Source organism: Apteryx rowi, unplaced genomic scaffold (genome assembly GCF_003343035.1).
Source record: "Apteryx rowi isolate R43461 unplaced genomic scaffold, aptRow1 scaffold_374, whole genome shotgun sequence".
Lineage (NCBI taxonomy): Eukaryota > Metazoa > Chordata > Aves > Apterygiformes > Apterygidae > Apteryx > Apteryx rowi.
This window is the reverse complement of record NW_020450241.1, coordinates 47,774-64,186: the sequence shown is the minus strand read 5'-3', so window position 1 is coordinate 64,186 and position 16,413 is coordinate 47,774. Positions and strand designations below refer to the sequence as shown.

Here is a 16,413-nt window from a genome sequence, read left to right as displayed (position 1 = left end):
ATAATATTCTTCAGAGAAGATCCAACAACATCATAGCAAGAGTTGTCTTCTATAGACCGGTAGAAAAAAAGAACAATTTTCTACTAGATGTTCTGGAAACAAAACATTTGAAATAATTTTGACCAAACAGAATTAAGCTGGAGGTTGTTGACTGTGGGAATACTTGTACTATCTACATTAAGAATTATTAGATGGTCTGTATCAGGAATTATTGTCTGGGCAAGATGCAATAGTCACTAGTGTCAGCAAGGGAAATTCCAATTGGATATAAGGGAAAAAAAAACCAAATCACCAAGGGGAGGATAAGCACTGTAGCAAGCTGTCCAGAGAGTCTGTAGTACGCAGTCCTTGGAGATGTTCAAAACTTGGCTGAGTGGGGCCCTGAAGGACCCTGACTGAGCTTTGAGTTTGGCTCTGCTTTGAACAGGAGTTTGAACTTAGAGTCCTCCAGAGGTCTCTTCCAACCTAAACTACTCGTGAAGTTTGGCACCTGTGTAAAACAAGCCCTGCTCTAGCTTAGGTTGTCTCTGGCTTGAAATGTTTTGGAAATGACAAAACCCAACACTGCTTTTTAATATTATCAAGATCTTTATATAATTACAGTGATCATTTTGGCAAACAAATCATCTCACCTGGTAGCATTTTAAAGCCATGCTGAACAGTTATAATGGAGTTATGAGGTCATATTTTCACCTTGATAAGCATGGAAAACTATTTTAGTTCTTCCTGCAGTCTACAGTATTTCCTTGGCTGCTTCCTTGTAAATCTCTCTGTACTGGTACATCTCTGTACAGGAGCTCTGTATTAGAGAGCCATTTTTGATGACAGCCAGATGGGAAATGGAAGTCCTATCTCACAAAAACTCTCAATATTCCCTTGCCCTCCCCCCTCCCCCTCTCCTTGCCCTTCCCCTTGCCCTTCCCCTTCCACTTCCCTTTTCCCTTTACTCTTTCCCGTTCCTTTCTCTTTCCCCTTCCCATTTGAAAACCTTTTAAGTATTTGTGTGAAATGTGTGAAAAAGAGAGCCTGGCTCAGAGTCTCCAGCAGCCGTGGTGCCTGGGCACTCAGATTCATCTCCCTTCCCTAACTGCACTCAGTTATAGAAAGCCAAAAAGCCCCAACAGGACACATCAAGAGAGCACCATCAAGACTGTCTAAAACGTCAGTGGGAATTAGCAGTTTCATAGACCTGACACAGGCAATATAGACATTTGAATAGATATTTGACTCTGGATCTCTCCTGTTCCCACATGCCTGCCTGTTTGCTGGTCTCTTGGGGTATCTCTCTGAGTCCGGAAATTTCCTGCTGGAATTGAGAAATCAACTCTAATGAAACACTTGCCAGGCTGTAACATTCCAGAAAAATATTTTGTCTTTAACAAATTAACAAACAAATGTCAAAGCAGCTTTTTAAAAGATTCTACCATTCATTTATAATCATTTTCTAAGTCAACAGCCAAGGTCCAATTCCTTAGCTGTTATAGTTCTCCAGTTTACCTCATAAAATAATTTGGGTGCTTTTTCTAAGTCTATGGTAAATCATTAGTTCAGAGTTTGATTATCTCTTTTAAGAAGAACTGTACACAATATGTACTCAGTATATTCTATTTTGCACTTTATGCAAATTAGATAAAAGTTGGCATAATCAATGATGATGTAATTGTAAGGTACTCCATTGARTCACTTGGGCACTGAAATGCTCTGAGATGGCACTTCCCCACTTCAGCAAGCTTTTATGTAAAATCTATTACTATGCAAAATGACCTGCATGTCATTGTACTTTGATATCCAATTTGCACTTTTGCTAAAGGACTCTAGTGAACTCATTTAAATAGAAATCATCTCAAAGAGGAAGATGCTGATTTGCATTGAATCATACTGTTATATCTTTTGAAGATGAGGAATGAACAGTCTCCTTGGAGATTAAAATCTAGTTTCAAACTGTTGATGTTTTAAAACATCATGTGCAAAACCTATTCCCCATTTTCCTTTCTTCTCATCGAGGGGTGTGAGGAGAAAAAATACCTCAGAGGTGTCAGTAAATCTGGATCACCATTTCAGTTCCCCATGTTGATGAAGAGGGCTATGCAGCCTGGGTGATGAGTCCATAGATGAGTATTTCCTCAGCTAAATACTTTATATAAAATAAAGCTACTTCAGTAGCTAAACTATTTAATTTACAGCATCAGATGTAAGATGATTTTGTTCCTTCTCTATTGTTGGGCAATATTATTTCTCACTTTTCTCTGCCAAAAGGTAAGGTCTCATTAAGACTGGGATCAGAGAGAGGATCTGAGTTTATTTAAGAAAAATATACAGAGGTCAAGCCATCATCTTGTACTCTTTTTTTTTTTAATTTTGTATCATTCTTGAGAAGAATATTTAATTATTAATCTTAAAAGTTTGGAGTAATATCTGGAGGAATGTGACAGGTTAAACAGAAAAGCTAGACAAGCTAAGTGCATGCTTCAGTTACTTTTCTACAGCTGCATGAAAATCTCCTTACAGTACTGGCTGATGTTCTTTCTTTTGTGGTTATCAACCCCTGATTATTTCAGTAGGATGACTATAGATAAGAGAACTTAAAAGTAAGAGATTGTTAATTTCACACTTTATATTGAGAAACATTAGAAGATTTCTCTGTTAATTCTTTAAACAAGAAAATCTATATAATGTAAGTTACAGTTTTAGGATAGAACTCTACAGGCAACAAATATGGGAGGTATCTGAATATCACTCTTTAATAAATAGTTAGTTGCAAGCTTTTGGATAGCAGAATTTGCTTGGATTAGCAAATAGCTATTGAGTCTTAGGAGAGCGATTTCCTGTACATATGAAATCAGTAGAAATAGCTCAGTTGTTTGTAAAAATCTGGATCAGAAAGCCAGGGATAAGAAGTTGTTCTGATGTGATGTGATTGCTATAGGAGAACACTCTCCCTGTAATATCAGAGATGAAGGTCTTTACAAGTGGATGCTTAAAAATAGGATCTTAAGTTTGGCTTCTCAGAGGAGCCCAAAAGAGTTAGATGCTCAACTAGTATTTTAGATTTCACTAAAGACACCAGTCTACATTCTTATTTGGACAATTAAATCAATGACCTGATTTCCTAGCGACTGTGCCCCAAAAAATTTCCTGTTAAAATGTATTAAATCCATAATTTCAGGGACCCTTTTTCTGAAAGCCTTGACCAAAGTTGATTCAGTTGTCACAGCTACAGCTGAGTTAATCTCAGAAGTGGCTTGAGGCAGAAGATGGTGGGGCAGGATGTAGTAGACATAGCTGGCTCAACCCTCGTTTCCTTGTGCAGTTAGGCAAGTAACATGATGATAATAATGGGTCATGCACCAAAGGATAATGTTGGTAATACCAGCCCAGTGTGTCTGCTGGTAAAAAAAGCTGATGTCAATGTCCTCGTTAAAACTAGCATGGTATTGTATATAACATGTTACCAAAAGATGTTGAAGTTCCATGGGCTGAATCTTCTACTGATATGGACAACCACAGTAATGTCAGAGCAGTTATCTAAGATGACTTTTTATTCTTTAAATCCAAGAATCTTTCTGAAAAAATAAGGTGACCAAGGGGGAGAAGTCTCATTATTCTGTATCTTCAGTACATGAATTTTAAAATGAGGGATTAGAGACTAACAAAGACTGAGGAGATGAAAGTGATTTGCAAAATAAATGTGTGCAGGTAAAAGGAAAAACAAATGTCGTCTTGGCTTAATACTATGATATAGAAAAGTGTGAGAAGATTTGAATATTAGATGCAGCAGGTAATAATTTAAAGTAATAAAAAACATTCATAAAGCTGAAAAATTTACAGCTTCACAGGCTATTTGCAGATTCATTGACTGTTCAACAAGATAGGTGATGCGTTAACTAGTGTTACAGAACAGTCAATCTAATAAAGAAAGATTTTTTTTTTTTTTATACAGATCTGATCATTAATGGGTATGGTCACCTCCAGACTGAAAAAAACCCACTGATATTCCAGCTACATACAAATAATTCTCTGGCCCACAGTCACACTGAGTAAATAAGGGTTTCCATCTAAACTCCTTATGTGCGTAGGAATAAGATTCTGATCCCTCCAACAACTCTCCCAGCCAGTCTGTCTCTGTCATTCCTCTCTCAATCCTCCTTTGGATTTTGGCTTGTTGGATGAAACTCCTCAAGATATCCAGGAGTCTTGGAATACATAATCACAGTAATGCAGCCAACTGGGGTAAGCCAAGCAGAACAGATCCTATGGGCCTCCAAGGAAATGTAAATGGTGTTTCTTTTCCCTGCTTAGCAGAAATTATAGAAAGCCCTGTATTTGAGTAATGAGAAGGTGCCGTGCTCCAGGTACCTCATCACATTATACAAGTGGGGAGAACACCATTACTTTAGTCTATCAAAAAATATGGTCAGTTGACTAGAAGGATTTGTTGATTATCTGTGTGGTTGTTGAGAGATATTCACAGCAAATTTATGCAAATCCTTGTTCCCTTATTGACAATTAACAGCCATCCACTTCTCAGAGTATAGAGATTTACGTACTGCTCATTGGTTGTTGATAAATAAATGTATGGTGATTATTCAAATTGGATTCTCACAGCAAATCAAAGTCCAGAGAATCAAAAAGCAAGATCCCCTGCTAAAGCAAGCCTTCATCCACTGCATGGGAAGGATAAGCATGTTAGTACTAAGGTTGATTTATGCATTAATTATTTAAAACAAGGATTTTGATCATATTTGCCTGGTAGATATTAACACACTAATTTTCATAAACCTACTTCATCTGGAGATGGGAAGCTTAGGTTTCTCCCTCAGAGAATTGTTCTTTGCCACCAATAGGAAAGGTTACTGAATCTCTATAGAGTATGTTTTCCTTACAGAAGCTCAAAAGAAACAAATGGAAGATAATGCTGATTTGATTCAAGAGGAATGCATATCAGAGAATGCAGATAACTCTACAGAAGAGCCAATTGAAGGAGGGCCAGATGCAGATGGGGATGGAGAAGAGATGACTGATGGGATAGAGGAGGATTTTGATGAGGATGGCAGCAATGAGCTGGTAAGGAATAACCATGCCATGTCTGTCTATACAGTTGATACAAGTAACCACAGAGAATGAAGAGTCTGGGTTAATAAAAAAGCTAACAGCAGCACTTTGATGTTCTGTAATTAGTACCTAGTCCTGCATTCTTCATACACTGTAGTACCTATTAAGGCTGCAAAGAATAAAGAAAATGGCCCGTTGAGTATAAACAAGAAAAAAAGTAACTTGCTATACTTGGTGCTTTTAGAAAGGAAATGATTTTTTTTTTCATTTATTATTTTACATTTAATAATGTAGATGAGAAAGGAAAGCATGGCGATTTTTTTTTTTAACCAGAGCAAAGAGAACTTTTTCATTAGTAACCAAGTGGCCCTCAGTAATTCCAGGTCTCTGTCTTGCATGTGTATCTTCTGCAGGCTGCACTAGCAGCTACATGTATTTTTGACAGAAGAAGGATTTTGACCTAAGAACACATGTAGCTGAGGGGTTTTCAGCTTGAGCCTGCACCTTTTATGAAATGTCCATCATGTTGGTACACTTTCAAGTTATTCTAGAGAAACATTAAAAATGATTCTGAAAGTCAGATTTACATCTTTTCTTTCTTTCTTTATCATGGATCAGTCACTATTTTAGACACCACAAGGATTCCGTAATATTTCCTTTTCTCTCCCTCCCTCTCTTCCTTCTTTTCATATTCTTCTGCTTTGAATGTAAATCACTTTTACTGCTCAATGTCACTGTCCCTGCTTGCTTTTTAACATACATTTAGTCATGTCTCTACTACAAAAATCGTTCAGTGATGCCAACAAGAGCCAGTCAGTGATGGACACAGCTGAACCAACAGAAACCCTGAAATAGTGGTGCATGTAAATAACTAGTGTTTTGTACTGCTTGCTACAAACATAATTAAAACCACCACTAATTTGAGCTTTTGCATTTCTTTAGCTACCATGGGGTCCTCTTGAATTTCTAAATGCTGAACAGACATTATGCTCAGGGGAAGCTAGTACAAGCTCAATCCCCTCACATTTTCTAACAGAGCAGGTGGCACTTTCTCTCAAAGGAACAGGTTCTCCTGTACAGGCATTAGGGACTTCTTTCAGCAGTTAAATCTGAATTTGCAGGAAGTTGAAATGTTATAATGAATAAATAGTTGTAAATACAATATCCCACCATGACAAGTACTTGGTCACCTGATGTGATATTAGCAATAGGGGCGATCATTGTTTAGCAAGACTGGTGGCTTTTGCACTAATTGTGTGACAGACTCCCTGCTACAGATAAGTATTTTGGGACATTAGCTTAAAGTAAATTAGCCTGTGATTGTTCAGTGCTGTTGTTTCACCCTGTGGGTATGACATATTTAGCATATATCTATATAACAAAGCTTCTATATAACAAACCATGATGTGGAAGTTTTTCATCTAGCAAAAGCCTAAGCAGGAAAGTTTCTAAAAAGAAGCACAGGAAGATTTAATTACCAGCAAAAGTCTGGAATCACCATAGCCACTTTTGCACAGTGCTGCTTTCAAGTTAAAAAGCCCTTCCAAGATTTATGTTCTGGCAATAGTTCAAGTGCAGATTGTTGCACACATGGCTCCCAAGCCAGCTCAGAGGTCTAAGCCACACATCTAAGGTTTGCGAGGAACCAGCTCCAGTGTCCCTGCATGACATTCCTGTGCCCTGTAAGTGCCTGGAGGAGGTAGCTTGCTGCACATGGAGAGTGCAGCAAGTCCTCTGTCTTGTGCTCTAGTGATCATGAATGATATTCCTCTAGACATCTCCCAGCTCGTCATGGAGGTAGCTAGAAAAGGCCAGGGAAAAGAGCTGCTGTGCCAATCCTGGTCACATGCAGCCCATCTCAGTGGCAGAGCAGCAGCGGCTAGGCAGCCCTGGGCACTGTAGCTTCACCTTCCACCTTCCCAAATACTGAGACCCTCTAGCTGAGATGCTGACAGCATTGCACATTTAAAACCTCAGATGTGTTTTACAATGGGATAATAACACTGTCTTTTCTTTGTAACGTTTAGAAAGATCAGTGAATGAAAAACTGCTGTGGATGGGATAAAGGATTGCTCTACAAAGTATTGCTTCAAAGAAATCTCAGGAATGGGTGTTTCCCATGCAGTAGAGACTATAAATTGAATGGTGCATCTTTTCTCTACAATTTTCACCCAGTATTGGCCAGTACTGTTATGATATGAGGCTGTGAGTTTATGATGTATGCTCTAACTTTGTCTGTTTTTCATTATACTTACATATACTGATGTACATGTAATGGCCAATTCCTATAAACCTTTCACTTTCCACTTTAGTCACTGATAGCTGCATAACTGGAAATTCAATAACAATACTGTTAAATATATAATGAATACTTGGGTCTTCAATCTGCTTGGATCTATTCTTTACCCTTCTATCTGGCATTACTCTCTGTTTTGTAAAAAGTAAAGTAGGTACTTGTTATAAACTTTGTTATAAAACCTGTTATAAAACAAGGAGCCCTAAGCAATGGTATTCTCCTGTTTTATGAAAACCGAGTTATTTAGAAACATTGAATATTTTACTGATAGAAAATGCATCATTTCAAAATGAAGCCAGTTGCACCTTAATTGAGAAAGAAAGAATTTTTTATAGCATGAAAAGTGTTAAGTGTGGAACAATTAGGACAAACTTTCCGTATGTGAAAACATAACCTTAGACTCAGAGTAAGAATACCCCTCCAAAGGGCATTCTTTAATGAAAGATATATTTTTTCCCAAATATAAAGCTAAAGAGATGTAGGTAGGATGAAGGTGAAAAAAAAAAAAAAAGAAAGAAAGAAAGAAAGAAAAAAGAATGTTCTCTTTCAGCACTAAGAATAATGGAACAAATGAAGTATTTTACATGTGCAGAGCTAATGTTCTGAAGTCAGTATCAAAAATTGGTTGCAAGTCTTTGGAAAAAAAAATTTAAGAGGAAATAAATTTCTACAAATTCCTACTTCCTTTAATCTATTTAGTCTGTTAGCTTGAAAAGTATTATTACAGGGAGAAAACAAAACAAAACAAAACACAAATTTAGATCTTAACATTTCTTACAGTGATTCATATTTAGCCATATTGAAATCTCTTGCAAAGCCATTTGCCAATAACCTGCTGCAAGACTCTCTTTGCCTAACACAATATTCTGTTTTCTCTGTTTTGCTTCCTTTATGACCAGCCTCCCTAAGGCTGTTAGTAAAGGGAACTGTTCAGTGAAGACAGCCAAGCTGCCAGAATCCAGATTCTGCTAGAATGGATTTTCTGAATCCATCTATGTAGATCTACATCTTTGGACTAGGGGTCTCAAAAGAAATGTATTTCTGTCTTGCTAGTTCTAAATTGTAGAGGAAGTGACTAGTACTCTGACAGAATGTATGCTGTGAGTTTAGGTGGTAGGATCAGTTCTCTAAATTCACACTCAGTCTGTTTGGAGGAACAGGTTACTGCACATTAACTGAGTGGTGGCAGCTGTCCTCATGCCTGCTTCAGCCTAGACCAACTGTAAAGAAATGCAAAGTAGTTTAGCCTGCAGTCTGAGCTGAATCAGGCATGGATTTAAGGAGGTTTTAGCCTCTTCATTTGCCTGTCTGGCTGCACACACAAAAACCATCACATTCAACACCTGATACCTTCTCCATCCACAGTTTAGATCAGGGTGATGCTCATGCCTGCATTATCATTTTCTTTGGACTGAAGACATGCCCCAAACAGTTATTATGGCTCAGCTGAAGTGTGAAAATTTGTTATGACACAATAATTTGATTGCCCAACAGAACCCTAATTCAAGACATGCTGCATTTGAAGTATCTGCTGCAGTCATCAGACTTCATCCCTTGGGGAAGTTCCATTCCCACCAACTCTTTGCCTACAATGTGTTTTAATAAATGTCTCCAGTGCTGGAGATGCTCCAGCTTGAGAATCTTTTTAAGAGAACAATTCCCCAAAACATTTGCTGATTGATATATTGAAGAACTTTCTAAATGATGATTTCAGATATATGATCCAAATACATAGAGATATGCAAGGAGAGACTGACAGATTCAAACAGTTAACTTCAATTTGCTAACTGAAAAGACTGTAATATGCTTTTTACCCACCTGCTCTTACATGCTGGCATTCCACTGCCTCTTGTACAAGGGGCAGCAATAGCGTATTGTAGCTGTATTTATAAAATAATCACTAGCTTGGAATGTAGCTCTTGGGCTTACTCTGATTCATGTCACTTAAGTGCACATCAGAGGTAGCTGGAGCAGATGAAAAGCTCAGGTCCGTTTCCCTCACTCTTTTTACATAAAAGATCGAGTAATTGGTTATCCAGACCTTCACTGGAGTCCCATGAGTCAGACTTTCTCTCCTCTGTCTGCATTGAACAGTTGCTTATTGCAGTGAATTAAAAATCCTTCTATCCCTTCCTATTATGAAAACATCTGTTCTTACTGCTTTTAATCTAAACTGTGCCTTGGCAGTGCTGTGAAGAAAGAAACTCATCTACGCAGCTTCTAGTCTGTCCCTGACGAGCTCCTGTCCAAAAAGATCTTCATTTTAACTAAATTTACCTCAGTTGCAGAACAGAACACAAATCATGAATGATGTCAAACAGTTCTCAGGTGCCAGGCATGGCTTTAAATTGTAAAGAGTGGGAAGGCAAACCAAYACCTTCCTCTTATTCCTGTGGTTGGACGGTGGAGAGCTGCAAAATCACTTGCAGCATGCTCTAACACACATTTTGATATTTGAGGAGTGGACTGGCTTCAGCACGAAGCTCCTTTTCCTTACTTCATGTAACATTAGCAGTGTGTGGAGCAGCTGAGAGCACGCGGGTTTGCAAAAAGTGTTTCTGAATTATTTTACACAGTGGTTCTCTTAGTCTGTTGATTTAGTGACTGTACTACCAAATACAGGCCTACAGTATTTCATTCCACTTCTCTGAACTTGTTTCAAATGGTACTAATCAATTACTGAGGAAGCACTGACTCAAAAAATGAACTATAACTTATCATCACAATTCCTTTGTAAATAACAAAGGTGGCATCCAATTAATTAGCTGAAAGCCTGAAGTATTGTAGATTTGGAAAAAAAATCACTTTCTGCTAATGCTTAATACCTACAAACTAATTAATTGGAATGAATTATACACAAATACTCATATCTATATTACATTGCCTGAGAAGAATAGTTTCTATCAAACTGTCAGCCTTTCATAATAAATAACTATAATAATAATAGCACAGCGGTGGCTCAGTAGTTAAGCATTCAGTAGAGCAGTGATTTTGGATAGACCCATGTGATTTCACTGATTTCAAATACAGTAGATTTATGATGTAGTAATTCAGATTGGGCTCTGGTTAGTGCTTGACTGGAATTTGAAGGATATATTCATAATCGCAGTATTGTGATTTTGTGTTAGCGTGGCTACACTAAAAATAATGAAGCCACACTAGCATTAGACAGGAGTTCCACAATAATGAGTCACCTTTAATGAGATGTCTTGAGAGGCGTTTTTATTAAACTGTATCAGAAACAAAGGGTACAGAGACTGTGCAAGGCCCAATTCTGGTCACGATGTAGATTTACTGCAGTTATTTGAACATCAATTAGAGTTCCCTTTCTATTAAGTATATTCAGTAACATTTGTCTCTCAAAGATATTTCACTTCTTTTTACTGTCCTTACTTCTGTCCTTATTTCTGTCCTTTTCCCCACCCTTAATTTTTCCAGACTAGCCCTCTGCATTGCATGTATTCAGTCTATCTCTCTGATTTGTTTCTACTGATAGAGAATTATGTTTCAAACATAAATACCATTAACTGACACGTACAAAACTCAGGATAATCCTCTTTCTGCACTGTTTCATTATGCAAAAATAAAAACATTTTCATATAATAATAGCTATATTTCTTAAGGGAATTGATGCAAAATCCATTTAAATCAATGGAACTAGTATTGTGGCTAAAGCTCATCAAAAACATCTTTCTCTCCTGCAACTAGTTAACAGATAATTAATGTAATTTAGTATCAAAGCTCTGTGAAACAGTGAAACTTTCTTTGCTGTCATTATTTTACATGAGAATTCAACTATGCAAATATTCAGCAGCTAGAAGAATAAGATCTACTGAAAAGGAATAAAAATTTGTCTAATGAACTTAACCGTTTAGGCCTTATGTTACATATCTCAAAAAGTGAAACATGATCAAATATATGATTATTTGATTAGATTAATAGTATCTAATGTATCATTGTAATCAAACTACATTTTTCATTGTCCTTTAAGATACAGTTTTCTTCTGTCAATAGTGCCAGGGCAGGCCAGAGTGACTCTTCAGTTAGCAGTGGAATTAGGCTGATGAGGCATGCCAAAAAGATAAATAGCTACTCTGACAATTTGCAGTATGTTGAGTTATATAGAGTACTACTTAGAAAAAAAGCAGACAAACTTCTAATTAATGATAATGGCTGAAGCAATGTTGTGCTAAAAATCTTATTTAGATTATTTCAAATATTTTTAGTATCCGGCAAAATTTAGCTTTCCTGGTGCACCGAACATTTCAGACTTCACTGAAATCTTGCTTTCAGTATCAGGGGAAACATGAAGCTCTTCATTTCTAAGACAAATGAATAGGTAAAAGATTGTGTTCACTTGATAAATATCAGTGCAAGATGTTTGTACTTGAGCAAGCTAAGAAAGTCATTAGGGGCAGCATACTCGACAAATACTAATGTGTTGTACCTTCCAAAGCTGCAGTAAATCTAATAACCTGTGATGGAAAAAATGCAGAAAGTAATAAAAGCATGTCATGAAATCAAAAATTGTAAGAAATTCCCTGACGTGCCTTTTTGTTATATTTAATATATACAATATCACAGTAGACTTGTTTGCTGTTCACACACTGTTGTATGAATGAGTCATTGGAAGGGCCTTGCTACCACCTCCTCTTTCCCATTTTTCTGGCAGTCAATTACTCAGAGGAAGACTTCCTAAGTGGTGTTCAGGTTTTTAACTAGTTTACTCCTGACTCACTACATAAGAATTTTTAAATTATTTTTACATCATATCCTATACATATCACATGGGAACTTACAGAGAATGCAAGCACTGTTATCATGCACTTTGTGCGGGCTTGTAAAATTCATGAGCAAAATAATTTCCTCATCTTTCACATCTGTCCTCTGAACCTTCTCTATATTATTTAGTGCCCAACTGAAAAGAAAAAAAAAAATCTCAGATGCATAAATCTTTTAAAACAGCATGAATAATTTTAAAAATATAATTTACAGGCTTTTAGAATCTTCTGGAGTTGATGCAGAAGAGCTTGAAAGCAATGTAGTTTCTCCTGTTTACCTCGTGTTTAAAATAAAGGACAGGGAGTCAGGAAGGGGGGTCCTACACCCAGCTTTGGCACTGATGCAGCGTGGCAGGCAACGCGGCCTAGCATATCACCTGCGCGTGTGGATACATCTCCTCCTCCTAAGGTCAGACCAGCGTCTGCCTTTGGCACCATAGCTGAAAAATGGGAAAGGAGAATTCCCCAAAGATATGGTTAAAACATAAAAATAATATGCTTTTCAGTCAATAAAACTGTAACTTTTACTCCTCCCTGTTCAGGAAACATTAAATATAGCCTTCAATGAACAGGAGAAATTTTACTTTTTTCACTGCACTCTGCCCATCAGTTTTGTCCCATCTGAATTTTCAGTCATTATTTAACTACCTAAAACTTCTGTTATGAATTATTAGCATGTCCTCTCTTTTTGAGGTCTCTATGTAAGGTAATTCTGGACAGGTCCCTTCAGGCCCAGAAGGGCTAATATTAATAAACCCTGCCAGCCATTTCTGATGAAATGTCCAGGAACATACAGCAAGAGCAGGAAATGTTGTGTGTCCTTTGCTGCTGCTGCAGCCTGTCAGTCCCACTGAACACAGAAGAACCACTCATTTTTGGCAGATGAAATGAGATGCATCACTTCTGAGAGAATAAATGGGTATAAAGATTAATTTTTTTTTTGTTTATTTTATTCCCTGAGAAACACTGTAAAAACTGGTCACAAAATTCTGATATTTAGACCACCTTAGGCAAAGTGAAGTAAGGGTTGGCTAAAACTCAACCCTGCGTAAGGCTATTCCTCACTACTGTTCATTAGCAAATGTCCTGTCAATACAGAGCACTTGCTAGTGTGTGGGATTAGAATTTCTGTTTACTTCTGCACTGCTTAAAATGTTTTAATGTTTTTTCAAAATTTTCTAAGTGGTTTGTGCCAAGCTCATGCACTGTTTTCCTGTGGACTGTTTCTTTGAAAGGGTACCTTGTTTTCTGTATTTTAGGAGTTTTTTTCTGCTGTTCATTAATCCACTGTCAGTAAATTTATCATTATTTAGTATTCATTATTCATTTTTCTGCTAATTTTGCTTTGGGTTGGTGTTTTTTTAGACAGCATTATGCATATATTGTAAGCTTTTAGGTAAGAATAAGGCAGTCATGGTGCTTGATATTTTTGAGACATCAAAATATTTAATTTTAATAGCTCATTTTCAAACTGTCAAAAACAGCTGCTGTGCCTCCAGATTTTTTTTTTTTCCCTAAACTGTGAATTGATTCAGGGACAAATAATGCTGTCAGCTCAAGACAAAAATTCTCTCAGACACATAAACAAAATACTTGCCTAAATGACCTGAATTCCTCTCTGATATAACTTAATTGAGTTTAGTATTTAATACTACTGACCTAATTATGTTTATTCTATCCAAGTAAATCAGAATTAGCTCCACAGATATTGCTAGCCTAAAATTAATGAGAGTAAAATCAAATTCTGAGTAAAGTACAGAAATTAGGCTAGTCAAACATTTACCTGTGAGATTCAAATGCATATCCTTTTGGGAGGCTGTTGGTGATAATCCATAAAAAAAGATTTCAACCTTCCATCTGCAATGTGTGACTGGTATAGAAACATCAGATTTAACCTAAGAAACTCACCACTTTAAATACAAAGACTGGTTTCAGTTTCTACCCTGTTTTTTTACAAAAATAATTTTCACTGATTTCAGTGTAGTTACTCTTGTTTCATCTCACTGATTTTTGGTTTATTCCAATAGGCTTTGGATCGCTTATGGAAGGTGTTGGGTTGTTTTTAGCTCATTAATTGTTCATGACCAACTTTCCCCAGTCCTGTGTAGAGGGACTAGGTATAAGAATAGTAACCTAGTAGTGATACCAAAGGAGCAGTATAAGATACAGTGGGACGGTGGTGAGAGAATGGGTAGGTGACATTGGTGTTCCCTGTGTGCTCACTGGGACACTGAAATTCTCCACAATGACTCAGGCTAGCCATCTGGTCTGTATTTGGCTATGGATTGGAGCCRATCAGCTTAATCCTCAAATTCTCAGATTTAACTGAAATTGAGCAATTGCCATGCATCACACATTTTTCCTGGTGTGTCAGTCTTTGAAAGTAAATAGCTTTAGTTCCCCTAGAAAACACTCATTTCACAGGCTTTATCAGTATGCTTGAGCCTCAAGAATGCTGAACGAAAAACCCTCAGAGGAAACATTTTTCTGTTGTCTGTAAGCCAGAGTGAGTCTTCATGTGAGTAAACAGTGGTAAAGACTGAAAAGCCAAAAGGTTGTTATTTTTCCATATAAAAAAGACAGTAATTTTAAATCTGTTTTTATTTTTTCAATACAAATTGCAGAGCCCCTGCAGTTAGTGACCCAGTTATTCCAAAAGGTCTTAGTCTTTTGAGAAAATATAAATGTGTTACTAAGAAGATTTTCTGCATGATTAATACCAAAACATGAAAGGCAGATTGAATTTATCAGCATACAAGCATTTATGGGCCTCAGAAAAGGGAAATTATTTAAAAGGCGATAGAACTGTAATTGCCATTTAAACAAAAAAGCGATCAGTGAGGAATAAAACAAGCTCAGTCTGCCAAAATGAAGATTTGGAAGTTAATCAAATGCCATCTTAGCCAGTCTGTTATGCTGATATATGTATCTGAAGTTTCCAAATTGTTGTCACTACAGATTACTAAAAAGTACAATACATTCTTATAGCATCTTTCAAAGAGAGTAAGTTTTATTCCAACCCTAACAAACAGAGAATCATAAGCTAAATTCTGATGCTTCCCCTTTGTACGGTTACTCTTATCCTTTCTCTGCCATTAGATGACCCTGCGCAATTTGCATACCATAATGTAACCTAAGTACACCATTTTACTTTGTAATTTTTAGTTGTAAAGCTTTCTGAAATCTTTGTAAAACAAAAATGATATGCATTACTATACACTTTGCATTTAAATTAGTCAGGAAAATACCTAAGAAAAGCTGTTTAAAATATGCCCAGCTTTTCTTCTCTTTTCCATATGTGGTGCCCTTGCTTTCCTTGCCATCTGGTTCATGTTCCCAAATCTAGTCCTTTGAAGGTCTAATGAGTAATGCACAATGACTCTCCATTCTTTATGTTTTAATTGATTGTCTTAATCCATCACACTATTGTGACCAATTAAGTATCTGCTGTGCACCACTGTTAGTCTCATCCCTCTCCTCTTTCCTACTTTCTTCTCTGAGCTTTCCTGGTATATCTGTCATCTCATGCTAAATACTTCCAGCTACTTCCTCTAGTGAGTTCTCCTCCCCCTTCCTTCTCTCTTAATTTGCCTTTAACCTCTCTCCACCTGGTCTCTGTGTTGAGTAAAACTCTGCCTCCAAGTAAATGAAAACTCTCCTGATGATTAGATAGGATATTCTTGATCTCATTACCGTCATTAAGTACAATTTCTTGTTGCTTCATGGGTGCATTTTGTTCTTATATACCTATCTAAACTCTAATTTGGCAATACTGGGAAAGTTTAGCAAATGCTTTCTTTGTAACTAGTTTAAGGTAGTTCTCCTAGTCCTTCAGTTTCATAAGCTCCTATATTCATATATTTAAAAAATACTACCCTTTTAAAAGTATTTTAAAAGTGTAGATCTGGCATAGGGTACAAGTTTTAGTAGTTCTTTCATACATTAAACTGTGTGTTCAAACCTGCACCCTGGGCATTGGTAGGACTGGAACTATTGTCTTCAGCATTAATGCTAACTGGATCACCACCTCACACTGCGGAATCCCAATTCACATGGAGCAGAGGTTAAATCTGTAAAGTTCTATTCCATAACTTTTTGACAGAACTCTGCAGCCTAAAACCATTTCATTTATAGCATTCAGGGTGATCAAGGCTCATTCTTACAATGGACCCTGTTAGAACACAATTAGTCTTGTGTTGTATGGAACAGGCTGAATCTCAAGAAGCAGAAAGACCTAGCAGTCTTCAATGAGAGTCATATGTCCTGGAATTTGCTATGAATATC

General features: G+C 37.0%; 1 protein-coding gene across 1 annotated transcript in view; it reads left to right on the top strand.

Annotated features, from left to right (window-relative positions):
* Positions 1–16,413, top strand: part of RALYL (RALY RNA binding protein like) — a 111,177-nt gene that overhangs the window by 88,214 nt on the left and 6,550 nt on the right. The window contains exon 8 of the mRNA XM_026073701.1: positions 4,886–5,064. Coding sequence (XP_025929486.1) covers positions 4,886–5,064 — 179 coding nt within the window. The remainder of the gene's footprint in view (positions 1–4,885; positions 5,065–16,413) is intronic.